The 16,724-nt window shown below is 47.1% G+C and overlaps 3 protein-coding genes and 4 non-coding genes across 8 annotated transcripts in view; 6 read left to right on the forward strand and 1 right to left on the reverse strand.

The window, feature by feature from the left end:
- LOC119395919 (NADP-dependent malic enzyme) overlaps positions 1–16,724 on the forward strand; it is a 187,867-nt gene that overhangs the window by 29,959 nt on the left and 141,184 nt on the right. The gene's annotated exons all lie outside the window — the stretch shown is intronic.
- On the forward strand, positions 1,775–4,622 carry LOC119395921 (uncharacterized). The gene is made up of 5 exons (XM_037662945.2): positions 1,775–2,196; positions 2,289–2,404; positions 3,642–3,854; positions 3,966–4,176; positions 4,478–4,622. Exons 1-5 carry the CDS (start codon positions 2,019–2,021, stop codon positions 4,594–4,596), a joined length of 837 nt encoding a protein of 278 aa, XP_037518873.1. The 5' UTR covers positions 1,775–2,018; the 3' UTR covers positions 4,597–4,622.
- LOC119395922 (uncharacterized) overlaps positions 5,800–16,724 on the reverse strand; it is a 145,833-nt gene continuing 134,908 nt past the window's right edge. The window contains exon 2 of the mRNA XM_037662946.2: positions 5,800–6,138. Within this exon, the coding sequence (XP_037518874.1) occupies positions 5,813–6,121 (309 nt within the window). The 5' untranslated portion in view covers positions 6,122–6,138 and the 3' untranslated portion in view covers positions 5,800–5,812. The remainder of the gene's footprint in view (positions 6,139–16,724) is intronic.
- On the forward strand, positions 7,290–7,361 carry Trnag-ucc (transfer RNA glycine (anticodon UCC)). The gene has a single exon. It is a non-coding gene; the product is annotated as a tRNA-Gly (tRNA).
- Positions 7,673–7,744, forward strand: Trnag-ucc (transfer RNA glycine (anticodon UCC)). Its single transcript has one exon. It is a non-coding gene; the product is annotated as a tRNA-Gly (tRNA).
- Trnag-ucc (transfer RNA glycine (anticodon UCC)) lies at positions 8,206–8,277 on the forward strand. Its single transcript has one exon. It is a non-coding gene; the product is annotated as a tRNA-Gly (tRNA).
- On the forward strand, positions 8,843–8,914 carry Trnag-ucc (transfer RNA glycine (anticodon UCC)). The gene has a single exon. It is a non-coding gene; the product is annotated as a tRNA-Gly (tRNA).

The raw sequence follows: 16,724 nt of genomic DNA on the forward strand, positions 1-16,724 counted from the left end.
TGGGTGCTGCGGTTTCTTGCTTTCACGACCCAAGCTAGCCCTAGCTGCCTCCCCCACATAGTGCTTTGCCTTTAATGATGCACTACATCTGTGCCATAATCCATACTGGATGAAATCCTTTAAAGGGGGGATGAACCGCTTTTCCAAGTAATAATTGAATGACCTCAGGGTCGAAGTTTATTGCCTCGCAAGTCCACTGCCACAAAAATTTCAAAGCGAGCGGAATTACAAGGGTTTGTTGTGCACTTTAAGCGCTTTCTCTTTTCTCTCGGCTATCCCGACAAGGTGTGTTGGAAGCTATAGGGAGGAATGGCACTGAGGAAATACGTTATGTCAGCACACATCGTGACCTAGAGCATGTTTGATGAAGCACGACTGCTTTTTCCTGTTGCAGTTGCCATGCACGAGTGTGACTATGTAATGTTAGCAGATTATGGACAGCAGTGCCAGCATGTGGCAGCACCCTGTGGCAAGCAGCACATCTGATCGAAACGCCGCTCTTGTTTTATGTTGGCTATAGGCCAATATCTATCTGTTGCTATCTGTTGTTTTACACCATACAGCAGGCATCCGAAAGTCCGAAGAAAGTGAGCACAGGCATCTATATATATGAAAAGAGGGCACCTGAGAAATTCGCAACATCGCATTCCGCTTTTCAAACTCTCCTTGCCGTGCACAGCTGCAAGATTTGGGTGAGATGTTTATAGCAGCGTCTGATATCCACAGGATGTCTTTCCACCAAGGGCTGGTACAGACCTGTTTAATACTTGCATGTAATCTTGCCAAGATTTATGAACATCAAAAAGCATGTACTAATAAAGGCCAAAGCATTTGACCGCAAAAAACACAAGAAACTGCCTACCATAGTAAAAGTTCAATTGTGAAGAGAACAGCGATAGAAATGGTCAAGAAAAGTCAACTTTTGATTGCCCTACCACGTTAAACTCAAATTAGACTGAGTACATTTGTCACTGACACCCAGTAATCAGTCTCTTTCAAACAAGTTTGGTACATCAGCAACATAGCAAACTCGTCCAACTTTCATGTGCACGCACACTCTGTCCACATCCTCCGGTAGAAGAACAACTTTTTTTCGCTATCACCATGTGCATAACTGAGACTTCGTGGGTCGCTCATACTTGCATCGTCGCGAGCCGAATCTGCAGTTTGGTCGGAATCGCTTGAGAGCGAACTCTCCTCGAAGTCGTACGTGTCGTCGGGATCAGGATTTCCATCGCTGTCACCGTGTGCATCACTGAGACTTCGAGTGTCGAACGCCGCTACTCCAGAACCACCGTTACCAGCTAAAGACTGAGGAATGTTCTTGCTAGAGCGTGGCTGGCTGGCAGATTGCGCCTCCGCCGCTTTTTGATATAGGCTCGTTGACCGAGGTACTACATAATGCGATCCAGGCTCCAAATAGCGCTTCCTTCTTTTTGACCGAGGCTGTGGTTGAGCTGAATCCATCTTTCGTCGAACTGAACGCGAACTTCAAATAGCGCGCTTCATGGAGCCCACGCAAAGTGAGGCCGCGATGAACAATCTAAGCGGGTCCAAGATGCATAGACCGAGGCTTCACATTCACGCCCTGCTTGCCGTGCCTTGAAGATGGTGCGCGGCGCGGAAACGATGATAAACTATGATGTAACATAGGAGATAACCTGCAACGAGGTAGGGTTCCTCAGGTCACACTCGATTGCCATTATGGCCATCACGATGGCCATGATGATGATGATGATGCGACCAACGGACCAACGCGAGCGACACCAGGCTAGCCACCCAAACCAGGCGACACTATGTTCATTGTTTATTTTTTATTTACGGTGAGTTAAGAAAAATTACCGTGTAAACTTGTAAAAACATGAAGCAAATTTTCTTAGTTTTTTAAAAACGAAATTGCATTTTGTTGAGACCCACAAATGGTACCGCCATCGTCATGAACAGCGCGTTGGTACGTACGTTTTTGTTGTGTGTGTTGCTGAGTGGTAGCGCGCGTCCATGTGCATTTCTTCGGCGGCATGTTCGCGTACGTTCGTTTCCGCGACGACAACGAAAAGCGAATCGTCCCAGTGGCTGCATGTAAACACCTCAAGCCGAACGATACGAGCGATTTTAATCCTCGCAAATGGTACAAAGTCTTCTGGAAAGATGAAACACACTGCGACCACTACCACGCTCAAGTGATTAGGCCTTACGGTAAGTGCATGACCGCCTCTTTGTTTTCCAAATACAAAAACAAAGATGAGGAAGCAGTCATTCTGAAATTATCCACTCGTCATGTTTTTTAGCTACCGAGGACGATGCAGGGAAGGCTACCGAAAAACGAACTTCCATTCCGCAAAGACCTGGCAGCGACTCCTCCTATAGCTGCAGTTCAAATGAAGTGGATGGATCGTTTGAAGAAGTAAGTGCAGTCCAGTTGCAATCGCTCACATTGCAGCTGATGTGCTACTTTTCGGCCTAATTATTACCGACAGCCAATTTTGATCTGCACGTGGTGCCGTATCACACATGGTGCAGCGATGCTTTGATCAATGCCTCCTACGAGGCATTGCTCTGATATACCCCCCATTGGAGATATATCAGAACATCGCTGCTCCACTACCGCACGGACGTCGGTGCGGTCGTATTTGCTATTGCAGGTGGGGGTAAAGTTGCAATATGCCGAATAGCAATTTATTTTATCCTTATATCTTTGTATGAGCGCAGCCTATAGTCATTTTTTCTGTACAAGTCACTGGTTCAGAATTATTTTTGCTAGCGCGGATGGGAGAGCTGACACAGACAAGCGCTTGTCCGAGTCATCGTCAGCTCTCTCTCTTCGTGCATTCGTGTTTATTCCCGCGCTGTTGAAATTTCCTTCAAGACGCAAATACGCCCTGTTTTTAGGCGAACAAGCTATAAGCTGTAAAAATTATAATGTTGGGTTAATTGTCTATGCACTTGCTGGAAACGCAGCGTCAAGCTGCTGTTAAACAGAAAATGAAGGATGTGAGCAGCCATTTTAAGAAGAAGCAGCGAGACCCTGTTTGGTGATGCTGAGGGAGGAAAAAAGACCGAGAAAGAACTTCTCAAAGAAGAAGTGAATATGCTGAAGGCCGAAAATTCAAAACTCTTGGACTGAATAAGAATGCTCGAAAAGGCCCTATGCAGCAAAATTTTCAAAACAGGTTTGATTATTATTTCCTTATAAACTATTGTCATGCACTGCTGCTAGTGTTGTATACATCAGTAAGTTGCACTTTTCTTATAACGTACAATTTTGCTGAAAGCAGAATGCAATGCAAGCTCATATATCATACGTAGAAGTGATGCGGGCATGTTTTTCTAATCACTTGTAAGTATGCTTCTCCATGCTGTCACAGTATGGTGCTCATATTAAAGAACACCAGATGGTCAAAATTTCTTGAGCCCTCCACTGCGGCGTCCCCCGTGTCACATCATGGTTTTGAAATGTGACACCCAACCTATTATTGTACTTTCATGGCATATATCTCAACTGCATGCTCTATTTTATGTTATTTGGCCTTGCACACCCTGGTCTCTCTTCAGTCTGAGACCTAAGAAGCTACTGTGACAATTAAGGGTGCGATTAACTTTCTTTTGCTGCATACGTTTCTGCATACACTTTTTTATTGCAGAAAAAAACCTCGTTCTGTGCGAGGGCTGCAGCCGCAAGCCAGAACAACAAGTTGCGCCTTTGCCATCGCCATGTGCTGCCACGCACCACCACCATGCAGCCGCCGCGCACCGCTACCGTGCAGCCACTGCGCACCACCACAGCGACCCCGGGCAGCCCTGAAGTGGCCCACACAAGTGCGAGGGAGGCCGATTACGTGACCACTGACGGAGAGGTATTGTAAAACTCTAGTGTGCTTTGTCTTAAAGGTATAATGCTTTGCTGTAATGAGAAAATGTGCATTGACATATTGTTGTGTGCACATCATCTTTAACTTGTTTTATAGGTGCATCTGGGCAAAGGGATCACCATTCCTGAGGGCCTGTACAGCCGCCTCATGAGCACAAAAAGCGAAACCCGCTTTGTTCGTGAGGCGGCCGTTGCCATTTATTCAACGGCAGGCTTGGTTGGGCGGAGTGTAATTGGAACAGCCTCTAACCGGACAAAGGGAGAGGCAAAACCTCCCTTGGATAAAGAAAAATACGCTGTGCTTTCTGGTAGGTAAAATTTCCCAGTCTGACTGGAGTTTATGAAAGTAGTTGCCTGCATTTTTGAGCATAATAGTAAGATCAGCCGAGATTCCACTGCCAACTTGTATATAACTACTTACTAAGGCTTCAAGCCTCGTATTTTTGTCTACTGGAGCTGGACACTTATGCAAGTATCAACAAACTAATTAAAAAAAAAAGACTGATAGCACTCGTATTTATTTCCTTGTCATATTAACTCCTCTGTTTCGAGTGCATATAATTGTCACCTAACAAGTGCCCATAATTTGCTTTGTTTTTGATCATGCAGATTTCTTCAACCATTTTTTGAAAAGCAATTTTCCAATTGGAGAGGTCGAGCAAAAGAAGAAGATACTAAATAAGGCGCTCGCAAACAAAATTAACGATTTGATGAAATCAAAAGATTAAGAAGTCAATGGAACATCAAATAAAAGATTTTGTTTGATTTCTGTGTTCATCTGTGTCCTGCTTGCTCTAATGCAGTGGCCCACCTGCCAGTCGGCTAAGCACCGATTCACTTGTGGGCTTATATGCAGTAGAATGGTACTAGACTGGTACACCCATAGACTGATACACCTATAGACTGGTGCACCCATAGACTGATACACCTATAGACTGGTGCACCCATAGACTGATACACCTACACACTGGTACACCTATAGACTGATCCACCTATAGACTGATACACTTATAGACTGATACAACTATAGACTGATACACCTGTCAATAAACTGATAGCCTATCAGTTTTTCTATCAGAATTTTTGCTAGGGTGACGACAGGCGCTGCAACTGTAGCTTAGCAACCGGCAAATTTTAATTGTGTATTGCGCACGCGTACAACTCATACGCATATGCACATATGCACGTCCACATACCCACATATGCACATGTAGCGCACTCCACACTTCGAAACACGTTTATCTGACACAGTTCCGCAGCTCCGCTGTCCTCTTGTTTGATGCTATCGACCCCTAGAACTAATAAATCCCACAGTCTAGCTTCATTTCCAGTATCTCTTGTGTTACAAGTTTTCCATCTCACAGACAGACAGACAGACAGACAGACAGACAGACAGACAGACAGACAGACAGACAGACCGACAGACAGACAGACAGACAGACAGACAGACAGAGACATAGATAGATAGATAGATAGATAGATAGATAGATAGATAGATAGATAGATAGATAGATAGATAGATAGATGCACATGCACGAAATATTGACGGATCGGACCCCCCCCCCCCCCGCCCGGCCGGTGAAAAAAGAAAGAATAAATAAATAAGTTTCTGTAGAGTCGAAGGAAATCACATTGTAATCAAAATTTGGAAGTTTGTGCAAGTTTCATTATATGCACGTGGCCAGGGGATGGGAGTGTGCGATTGTAAAATGTTTACTCCGACTTAACACAACAAATATTAATAACTACCATAGACGGTTCGCCACAATTATGCAGGTGGCATCCTCAGTATAGGCGAAGGGGGGAGGGGGGGGAGAGGAGGGATACATATTGCAGTGAACAACATGTTGTTCACTGCAATATGTATCCCTCCTCTCCCCACTCCCCCCTCCCCCTGCAGCTAGACCAGGACGCGCACGCAGAAGCAGCCAGCAGCGACGCGTTTTATTTGTCGACGTCGAAGGAGCGCTGCGCGGCGTCGGCTCCGCCCAAGGCGGCCTCCACGTTCTTGGCGACGGCGCAACGCGGCCTGCGCGTCACGAAGAAAGGCAGGCAGAACCAGTTGACGAATCCGTCGTCGGCGTCCGCCTCGTGCAGCCGCCGCTCCTCTTCGTCCTCGTCGCCCCAAAACTGTCCGTACCAGTCGAGAAACCGCTGCACGGGCTTGCACGAGAGCAGCCGATCGCGCAGCGCCCGCAGCCTCGGCCGCCGTACCGACTGGCCGCTGCTCTGGTCGCCGCAGTCCGTAGGCATGGGAGCCCCACAAGGTCCTACAAACACGTAGTCGCACGTTGCTTGTTAGTTAGTTTGGAGTTGCGATGTATTCTTTCCGAAATCGTGTCTTTATCTCATTTTGAATTTCGCGCCAGATCCTCAGCGCCGATGTGTCACGTGCACAGATACACCAAATTTACAGATATGTACAAATATACCAAATGCACAGATATACCCAATAAAGTGCACGGGAGGGCGACCGCCGCCGTAGCTCAATATGCGTTCGAAGGTTGCAGGTTCGGTCCCTGCCGGCGGCTAATTGTCTTTCGTCCACATTATTCAGATTTATATAATAATTACTACAAATAACATCCCCTACGCTCTATACTTTCCTTGGCTTGATTGTGTGTTGGTTTACATTAATGTTGTGTTTAACGAATTAAGTTCCCCTTCTTTCGTTCACACGTGGTAACATCGCGTCACAATGACTCCGTTCCGAAACCAGATGCCCATGAATGAAATTGCGGAGGACTGCAAACCGACGCGCCATCTGGGGACTGTGACAAAAAACACACCGCATCGCCACGATCGTCGCAGTGTTCGCTGTTACTGCGCGATTTGCCGCCGTCAGAATAAGGAGAAGGGCATTCAAGAAATGTTGATGAATTCTGTAGAGGTAGTATGGTATGCAAAATGTAAGCTGCAAGCGTAAATACACCGCTTACTTCACTCCAACAATGCGGCATCCATTGCACCGGAACGCACAATAATTGCCATTTCTTAGCTCGTTTTCTCGCCTACGGATGGCGCAACAAACAGCAGACCTGTGCGCACTCTGACGTGGCGATCGAGTGTAGGCGCCAATACTACGGTCCCAATACCATTTGTTGGCGTGTGCAGCCTGCGCTGGTAGGGAGCATACGCCTACATGAACGGCTCCCTATGCGCTAGCAACGATCTCTCCCAATCATTCCTTTCAACATGTTTTGTCTCTTCCCTCCCTTGTCTCTCTCGTCCGAATGTATGAGTGAAACTTCGCTTGCACGGATGCCATGCATGGTCGTCCGCCGTAATTAGTGGCATAAGTAGGCAAACCGGTTTGATGAACGACTGCTGTTCATAAACTTGTCTTTACACACAATCGCTTTCACAATGAAAGCCGATGTGACTGAAATGACCTTGGCCGATAAGTCGCAGCTGTCCATCTGCGTCGGTGGTATAGTGGTTAGCATAGCTGCCTTCCAAGCAGTTGACCCGGGTTCGATTCCCGGCCGACGCATTTTTTTTTTTTTTACCGTGACTTTTTTGTTTTTTGAAGCAATTTGTCGCGTCATGCTGTTTCGCCACACAATTAATGACTGGTCTCTTAGTGATTGCAGCTACGCCGACAATCCACGACTTATGTCCACACTATGCTTGGCTACAATACATACTTGTCACGGAGCGTTTTGCATGCATTTATACTATACCGTACACCATGCGTACAGTGCTTTTGTACCACGAGTAGATAAAAGTTATCTGACAAAAGAAAGTAAAGAATGTGATTAGAGTTGACCGTCCGCTACAGTCAGGAAAGCGCCCCGTTCGTCGGCGTCGGTGGTATAGTGGTTAGCATAGCTGCCTTCCAAGCAGTTGACCCGGGTTCGATTCCCGGCCGACGCAGAGTTTTTTTTTTTTTCAGGACTCTTTCTTTTTCTTTTTTTTTAATTTTTAGGCGATTTTCAGCGGTAGCTTCTTTCACCATTCAACCGATAACTGGGATCTTACTGTGATAGCAGCCACTTCGGCAATCCACCACGTACGGCATACTCTAAGCTTGGCAGCAATACATATTCGTCACAGAGGAAGCCTATTGTATGTATCTGTGCTTGGCCTCCTGCGCCAATATAATCCGTTGGACGGTGGGATTAGATTTTTTCTTAGGTACTTTTCTTTTTCCTACATTAAAATGCCGGGCTAAACGCGGCTGTGTGAAATCGTTTTGCATGCATTTGTACCAAACCGTTCACCGTGTGTACAGTGCCTTTGTACCACGAGCAGATAAGGGTTATCTGACAAAAGAAAGTAAAGAATGTGGTTATAGTTGCCCGTCCGCTACAGTCAGGAAAGCGCCCCTTCGGCGGGCGTCGGTGGTATAGTGGTTAGCATAGCTGCCTTCCGAGCAGTTGACCCGGGTTCGATTCCCGGCCGACGCAGTTACTTTTTTTTTTGTCTGCATTTTTTTAAACTTGTGTTTTCTGAATTGTTTTTTGTAAGCGATTTCTGGCTGACATACATTATGTCATTCATCTGGTAGCTAGGCCCTTGCCGAACATTTTACACCACCCCACGTGGCACGTCGCACATATCCATTGCCACGTAGCAAGAATTTCCTTTTTTTTCTGTTTTTTTTTTTTTGCGCTGAATACCTATGGCGTAGGCAGGCACAGTACAGTGACATAAACATTCAGTTGGCAGTCAGCGCTTGCCCCGTGGTCTTCGTTCCTTTGTCGTCCTTGTTCCATTCGCGCTGTTATACTTTCTTTTTTCTCGTTATGAACCAACCAGCCCTCATCAAGTTTTTCCTGTTACGAATACGCTCAGTGTGTGTTGCACGCCATTCACGCGGCGTACGTTAGGCTAAAGAACCTCCATCAAAACGGCGTTTTGCATGCACTTTGTTATACCAGAACAACACGAGTAATAAAGGACGACACAAATACGACTGCTTGTATTTCGAACGAGCCGTCCGCTACAGTCAGGAAAGCGTCCCGCCGGCGGGCGTCGGTGGTATAGTGGTTAGCATAGCTGCCTTCCAAGCAGTTGACCCGGGTTCGATTCCCGGCCGACGCAGTTTTTTTTTTGTCAGTTTTTTTTTTACTTTTTTACTTGGCTATGGCGCTGTGCTTCTGTTTTACACCTCGTAACTCGATTAGCAGCATAAGCCGCGCTGTTTTTGCTCATTGCGAAATCCATGACTAAAGGCGACGTGAACACCGTGACTGAACCATAGGCGTGCGCACGAAGAAGGCAGCCCCCCCCCCCCCCCTCCCCTAATCATGTAAAAGGGGCGCCAAGTCTTCCACATCCCCAATTGTAGCATTCCAAGAGCTGTTTGCTTTCTATTTTTATCCCCGGCAAGCCGGCCGCGCGGGGACCTATGGCAGGCTTTTATGGGAAGCGCGTCATCGCTTCATTTTTTTGGGGGGTTGTCGCTGCGGAAGAGACAGCGGCCAGTTAGTTACGGTCCCATGTTTGTACTAGTTAGCGCTTTGGGATGAATTGTTTGTATAAGTTGGTGAGCACCTAACATTCCGTGTCGTAATTGAGACGAACTTCGATGACCAAAGGCGTTGATTTCTATGATCTCTATCTTTCCCGTTAGATTTACCATTGGCGTAGACAGGTTCGGGAAGGGGGAGCAAAACTAGAGAAAAAAAAAAAAAAAAAGACTGCGGCGTAAAATCGAACATAGTAACCGTCGCGTGAAAGCGTAGTCAAAACGAAACATTTCCCTGGGTCATTCATTGTTTCGGATTTGTGTACAACAATTTCGAAGCCTACCGTATTTGTTCGCAGCGCCACCTAATGTTGTAGACTGTTTACTAAATACTGGTTAACGTAAACAAGTGTTGTTTATCTTTTGGAACACGCTGCCTGTCCATCCTTATAACAAAATTGTAATAAAATAATAGATGTGCACTGCTATTGCTCCTGCTTCAAGGCTCAGTAAAGTGCTTCTAACATACTGCGGTTTCCCGAGGAGAACTTCACCGCCAAAGTTTTCTTTCTAGCACATTCTCAATACGAAACTTGGAGGCAGGAATCGCCAGAGGCGGCCGGTTAGGAATATATGCTGACATACAGACCTACACGTTCGTACATAGACCTACACCAGCTCGGTTTCATCGTGTCTGACTTGTTTATCTCGGCCTTAGGCCTGCCCAACGTGACCGTCTCATGCTCACCTTGTCGGGGATGCACTTCTCTACCGGCGTAAGTCACTCCCTGTGATACACGTGGGACTCGGTCTTCGGTGGCCCGTCAGGAATTTATCTTCTTCTTCTTGAAGTACACAGCTGGACATTCGCCACGGAGGAGTGTGAAATTTGTTGCTGCTGCCGTTGTCCATGGTTCACGCGGATCATACCCACTACTGGGATTGGCCAAGAGGTCAGTGGATCAATCGCGTAACCGGGGTGGTGCTTAGAGGGTACAGGGCTCCCCTGCCCCAAATTTTTATATTTTGTACGTGTATATATGGGCACGCACATACAAACACAAACACAAACGTAGATAAACGAACATAATGACTTAACAACTGGTCACGTGATGTGCTCCCGCCAGAAACCACTTAACCGCTAGTCACGTGACATGTTCCCGCCAAAACCACGTGACACGCGCGTAGCGTGGGGAACCGACTGAAACCCGAGAAGGATGGCCAAGCCTAAACACAGCAAAAACTTAATTAGCACTTTTAGCAAAAAACTTGTCATCATTAGCAAAAGTTTGGTATCACTAGCAAAAACTTAGAAAAGGCTAGGTCGAATACTAGCTCCGTTGGTTCCAACGCAGGTTCCAGCATCGAGCCACTAGCTGCGCTTTTTTAAAATTTTTTTCAAAGCTCAAGAGTAGCCTGCAAGGTCACAGTTTCGTCGGTGTTCCCGCCATCTAACGGGCTGTCACAGAGTCCGACGAAATAAAGCTTTTCCATCCGTCCATCCGAGAGAGGTCACGGCAGCTCACTCTCAGCGAGCCTTTGCAGTGCCGGAATCGCTTTGTACTCGGTGTATCGACGTCCAAGGAAACTATTTTCACGCATTTAAATAATATGTACCGATCGGACCAATAAATTCTGCCAGACCCAGCCTTATTACCTTAGGGACAGACCCTGTAGCCCTTGGGACGTAAAACCCCAGACAATTATTGCCCTGTAACTTGGTTTTGCAGTGCCTCCGTGATCGGCCAACCTTTGACCAAGCTACGATATCATGTGATGTCGTTATCACGTGACATTATGATGACGTCACAAATTTTGGTGATCTGTGACGTCATAGGGTGGCGTGATCACATGATATTTTTGTTTTTGCATATAACTCGTGTTGATGCCGCCGCCGACGGTCACTTTCACGGAAAGAAGAGTTTTTGGAAACGCAGACATCGGTGCCTGGTGTCCACAAACTATATCTGAGAACACTTGGTCAGATCGTGGCCTCCGCGATTAGCTCCGGCAACGCGGCGCTGGAGCTAATCGCGGAGGCGATGGTCAGACGGATGGAGGGCAAGACGCAGCCATCTCGGGCTCGTCGTATCGTCGTCATCTTTTTTTTTCTTTTTTTTCGGATCACTATGGCACATAACGGCGCCACAAGTTCATGAATACCTGTTTTGAGTGGTTACGGTGTGTATAGGCACCGGGCGTGGGGCGAGTTTGGATGGTGGCGCCTCTTTCGGTGGAGGCGCGGAACTAATGGAATCTGAGTGCCAGAAAGGAGCAGGCGCTTGCTGCGGGGACGCGGTGCTGGATGTTGGCTGCGCTTCATTGTGCTCTCGTCGCTTGTGTCCTGCGCTGCCGAAAGGCCCCGGGAACCAAGCCCGAGCAGACAGGCTGCGCTGTAGGCTTCACAAACAGCTATGCAAACATGGCTAAAGCTGGGGAGTAGATCCAGTTCCATCGGTTCCCGTTTGCAATCGCCGTCCCCGACGGCCTTGTTCGCGCATCGGCTGCTAACGACGGCCCTCGTTGCGTCAAGCTACATGAAATACATAGACTGAGGATAGCTGTTGAAATATTAGAATCGGCGACGCATCGAAAAGAAAAGGAAAGCAAAACAGGAAGAGGAGTTAACACGATGTACACCAGAGGAACAGCATGTGCGATCGACCAAGCATTGCGTAAAGAAAGCCGAAAATCGAATAGGAGACGTAGGGTATCCTTTTCAAATGTTGGGAGACAATGTTAACGTGTAGACAGAATAACAAGGTATTAAATATTCAGCAGATTCCCCGCCTTGTGGGAATCGGTTTCATGCGAAGCAGTCAGCGAGTAGTTCTATGCTGCATTTTTTTTTTGTGTTGAGCCAAGCGTTACGAGGTGGATCGACGTGTTTTGTAAGTGCAGTAGTTGTGTACACATCGTGGTCTACCAGGCACGTCGACTACACTGGCGTTCAAAGGGTAACTTATGGTCTGACGTAACGTCGATCAGCACCCACGTTACAGCACATACGTCAGTATTTTTGCAGTGAAGTGCACTTTACGGTGCGATTATGTGAACATCATACGTAACTTTCGTTTGCGTATTCCTCCAGGGTCGAGAAACGCTTGAATTTAGCTTGCTGTATCATATAGGAATACAAATGTACCGTTTATTACACTGCTATAAAAACAGAGCAAACACTGGAACCACAGACGTTAACCTGACATGACGCCTGTATCATAGGAGTACATATGTAGTGTTTATTGCTTTGTTATATAGCCAGCACCACAACCACAACTGACGTTGCGCCGACATTACGCCTGCATAGGGTGTTTTTCCAAAGCAGGTTCTAGACCTGGCGTGGCTCTGTGGTTGAATACCTGACTGCCACGCAGAACCATTGGGTTCGATTCCTGCTGGGATCCTAATTTTTATTCTCTGCATTCGTCGGGTCAACGCTGATGTTGTCGGTTTTTCTTAACGCTCTCGCATTTTAATCAGATACGGCGGCGCTACCTGAGATCAGTGGGCCTATGGGCCCCACCATAGAGCACTGTTGATGTATATAGCGGAAGCCGGCCTCTATCTGTATATTTAACTATGTATGCCATTGGGCAAACTCTCGAAATAAAAAAAAAATACCAATGTCTGTTCTCGCCGTACCTGGGTAGATATAAACTGTCCATCACCTGTGGCGCATACCCGTACACCGATGCCCGTGATAAACGGGTATGTGCGACACGTGTCTGGAGGAAAGGGTTTGACGACGTACGCGATAGGATTTTCACTTTATTCATGTCATGAGCAGACAGTCATATTCGTCAAATCCGCTTACCCTCCCATGCCAATTTTGGTCTACACCAAGTTAAGGAGGCGATCACGAGAGCACCCAGACGGAGGCGGCTAGATAAACAGGTACCTAGATAGAAACGCTCAAAGTGCCTGGGATTCGCTAAGAAATGCTTCGCATTTAAAAAATAGAAATGGCGCTACTTACATCTAGCTCCACATCGTAGCTTATCCCGTTAAGCTTCGTCTGCGGCGCGCACTTGCAACGCTATTCGCACTCGTTATCGCCTTTATATTCTGTGATGTCGTGCACGTGACCTGCTTCGTGCAAGCGGAGACCCTTCTTTAGAGCAGACGCACGAAAACGCGTACGCCAGCTGGTCAAGTCTGTGAAACTTGCGCAAAAAAACTGGCAGCGCCATGGGTGCACTTGCGCTGTCAGGACTCGCCTTCGCGCCGGGGGCTTCCAGACAATAATGAGGAACAGCGAGTTCGGCAGTTAAAATGCAAAGACGCTTATTTTACATCGTGTCGCCAATCGGGCCTGCCTCATTTGCAGTCCCGAAAGGACGGAGGCATCGTGCCCCCTCTGGTCCGTCTCCGAACGAAAACAAACGTCTACAAGCACAGCACCACGCAAAGAAGCTGACTCGTTTGATGCTCCGACAGCACTCATCGGTGTGGACATGAGAGGGACACCGCGTCATTCTTTCTAGATGACTTGACGGCCATTAAACGCGTCCACGACCGCAAATGACTGCGCGGGAGTCTGCCTGAAGCCCGACGACGGGCCCCGTTGTCTGAACCCATGTCCGAGAGTCGAACGCTTCGTGCATTGTTCAAAAGAACACTGTTGCTGCCGCTTCTCTTTGCCTCTCGGCAACAAACGCAACCGCATACAGCTTCGAATTGCTCAAAAAGAAACGCCGCGCTTCTCTTCGAATACGTGCCGAAAGTAGCAGAGCCTGCTCCGCGTCGTCTGCTTCACATGCCAGTGCTGTCCCTGCCGCCGCTTGGGGCGCTTTTTGGGAGAGGCGTAACTGGCGCCTTACGACGGCCGCCCGGTGCCTATACGGAGGACTGCGCTGTCAAAAAAAAAAAAAAAAAAAAAGAAAGAAAAGGCGAAGTGGTTTACACATATCAAGCATCAAGTGTACGTTCGTAGCCATGATATTATTTTCGAGGCGTTCCAGCTTGCCCATATGTGTGTGTCACTGGCGTAGCAAAGGGGAGTTCAAACTCCCCGAAATTTTTTTCAGTTTTGCATATATCTGTATACGCGCACACGTAAATAACAACAACAATAACAACGACAACAACAACAACAACAACAACAACAATAATAATAATAATAATAATAATAATAATAATAATAATAATAATATCTGGGGCTGTACATGCCAGAACCACGATATGGGGCACGCCGTAATGCAGGGATCCGGAAATTTCGACCATATGGTATTCTTTAACCTTTTCCCTACCAACTTTGTTGGCTAAAAACAATTCAAAAATACCATTTTTTTATTCGCCTATTGATTCTACGTGTCTAGAAACAACTAAATAAACTTTAAAGGTGCTTTATACGCAACATACAAGAAAACATTTTTTTTAATATGCGGAGGATTGGTGTCACTGCATTGCACCACGGAAAGTGCCCTAAGCTCTCCAAACATCAGTGCAGAAAATGTATCTTTGAAATCTAAAAAAATTATGCGCAGGGACAAGGGAACCCGTGAAAAAAAAGCCTTGGATGCGCCGCGTGGGGGTCTGTTTGCATCTCGTCCGAATCCGATGATTTAGAATAAATATGCTCAGCTGTGTAGTCGGTGCCGCACTAGCAGGAGAACTGAATTTTTTTTTTTTCCTTAAACTTCGGCAAACAAGCGTTTTTCATTCACTTTTTTTTTCTGAACAGTACTGCTGCCTGCACGCGCGCGCCGCTCGCGCACAGAGGAGGGCGCCACTTCCCAATTCCTGTTACCAAAATCCCACCCTTTCTGAACCAAAATGCATGGTTTAAACGCGTTTTTAAATTTTTTACAGCACCCAACGGTTCAAGCCGATAGAGAACTCAGCAAAATGAATCGGAGTAGCCTGATTGTGGTGCCACCAAATGCTTCTTTCAGCGTGGACGAGCGGCAGCTCGTCTTTGGTAGGGAAAGGGTTAACGCGCACTGACATCGTGCAGCAGGGGCGTAGCCAGAAATTTTTTTCGGGGGGGGGGGGCGGGTTCAACCATACTTTATGTATGTTCGTGCGTGCGTTTGTATGTGTGCCTTATATATACGCAAGCGAAACTGAAAAAATTTGGGGGAGCTTGACCCCCCCCCCCCCAACCCCCCCTTGGCTACGCCCCTGTCGTGCAGTACACGGCGCTCTACCGCTTCGCCTCCATCGAAATGCGACCGCCGCGGCCGGGATCGAGCCCGCGATCTTCGGTTGGTTGGTTGTTCCTGCACAACCCACCACGGGGGATCGGCCACGAATCGTGCGGCAGACAGGATTTGTGAATGAAAAAAAAAAAAGATAATTCTAAAGAGATAATTTGTAGGTAAGCGAAAATATTATTTGTGTTTACGGTTGCCGAATTGAATGCTAAAGAGCCGAGCACCGTAAGCGCTGCGTCACTGCGGTTAACCACGTACAAACACGTGGACACACATGGACAAACCTCCCGGGTTGTCCGTATAAAAAATATTATACACTATTAGGAATGTTAATTCAAAAACTGAAGATATAACGCTACTTATACAAAATATATAAGGGGGTTTATTTACAAAACCAAAGGCCTGGGTTCAGTGGTGTCAAACACTGTCACGCGCGTTTCGGCTCTTCCTCTTGGTCTTCGTCCGCTCCTACTCGATGCTGTCTCGCTGTCTCTCTTCCCCACTGCAAATAGTATTTAAATTAAAGTCAGGTAATTTACTGTGATTTTTACTGAAAATAATTACTGAAAAATAGGTGAGTTCCTTAAACAGTCAAAGCCTTCAGCAAGTAGCCCTCCCCCCCTCCCCCCTAATTTTGGAAAAAAAATTTCGTGGCTATAGGCCAGGTATGTACGTAATGCAATACCCAAAAATTTTAGAGGGGTTGTTGAACCCGCAACTGCTGCCCCCCCCCTCTCTCTCTCTAATTCTGTCTACGCCAATGGTAACATGTCGTGGAAGTGAGGGAAAACGTATTTTGTTCATTAGGGAGTTTTAGCTTGTAACGTATACTTCTTTACGTTACCGTGTTACCGGATACCGGATGGAATCTGCGCATGCGCGAACCTTTACGGAACGTAAACTGCTCGCCGGATAGGCTTTACGTTTTCGGCCCTATCTCGCAAATCCACCTTCGTTCGTGGCTACTCGCGATATCCGCTTTGCGGAGACTCCAGCCGCCGAGTCAAAATAAGCCGACGTGCGAGCGCCACTTACGATCACCTAATTTCAGCCGGATTACCGAGGCTAGAGCGACTTAGAATACCGAATCTGCAAACGTGAGAGGCCTAAAGACGCTGACTGGCTGGATAGGTGGCGCCATCTAGCGGGGCCATGGTGTACCAGGCAAGCACAAAATTCTTATTGCAGAAACATCGGGCGTTCTACTTCCAATGTAAATGCCTTGCAGCGGCATTATTACGAATGAGTTGCCTTTTTAATCATTTTTTCCCCTCGAGAACACTAAGCA

The sequence above is a fragment of the Rhipicephalus sanguineus genome, chromosome 6 (assembly GCF_013339695.2).
Source record: "Rhipicephalus sanguineus isolate Rsan-2018 chromosome 6, BIME_Rsan_1.4, whole genome shotgun sequence".
In the NCBI taxonomy this organism is placed as follows: Eukaryota; Metazoa; Arthropoda; class Arachnida; order Ixodida; family Ixodidae; genus Rhipicephalus; species Rhipicephalus sanguineus.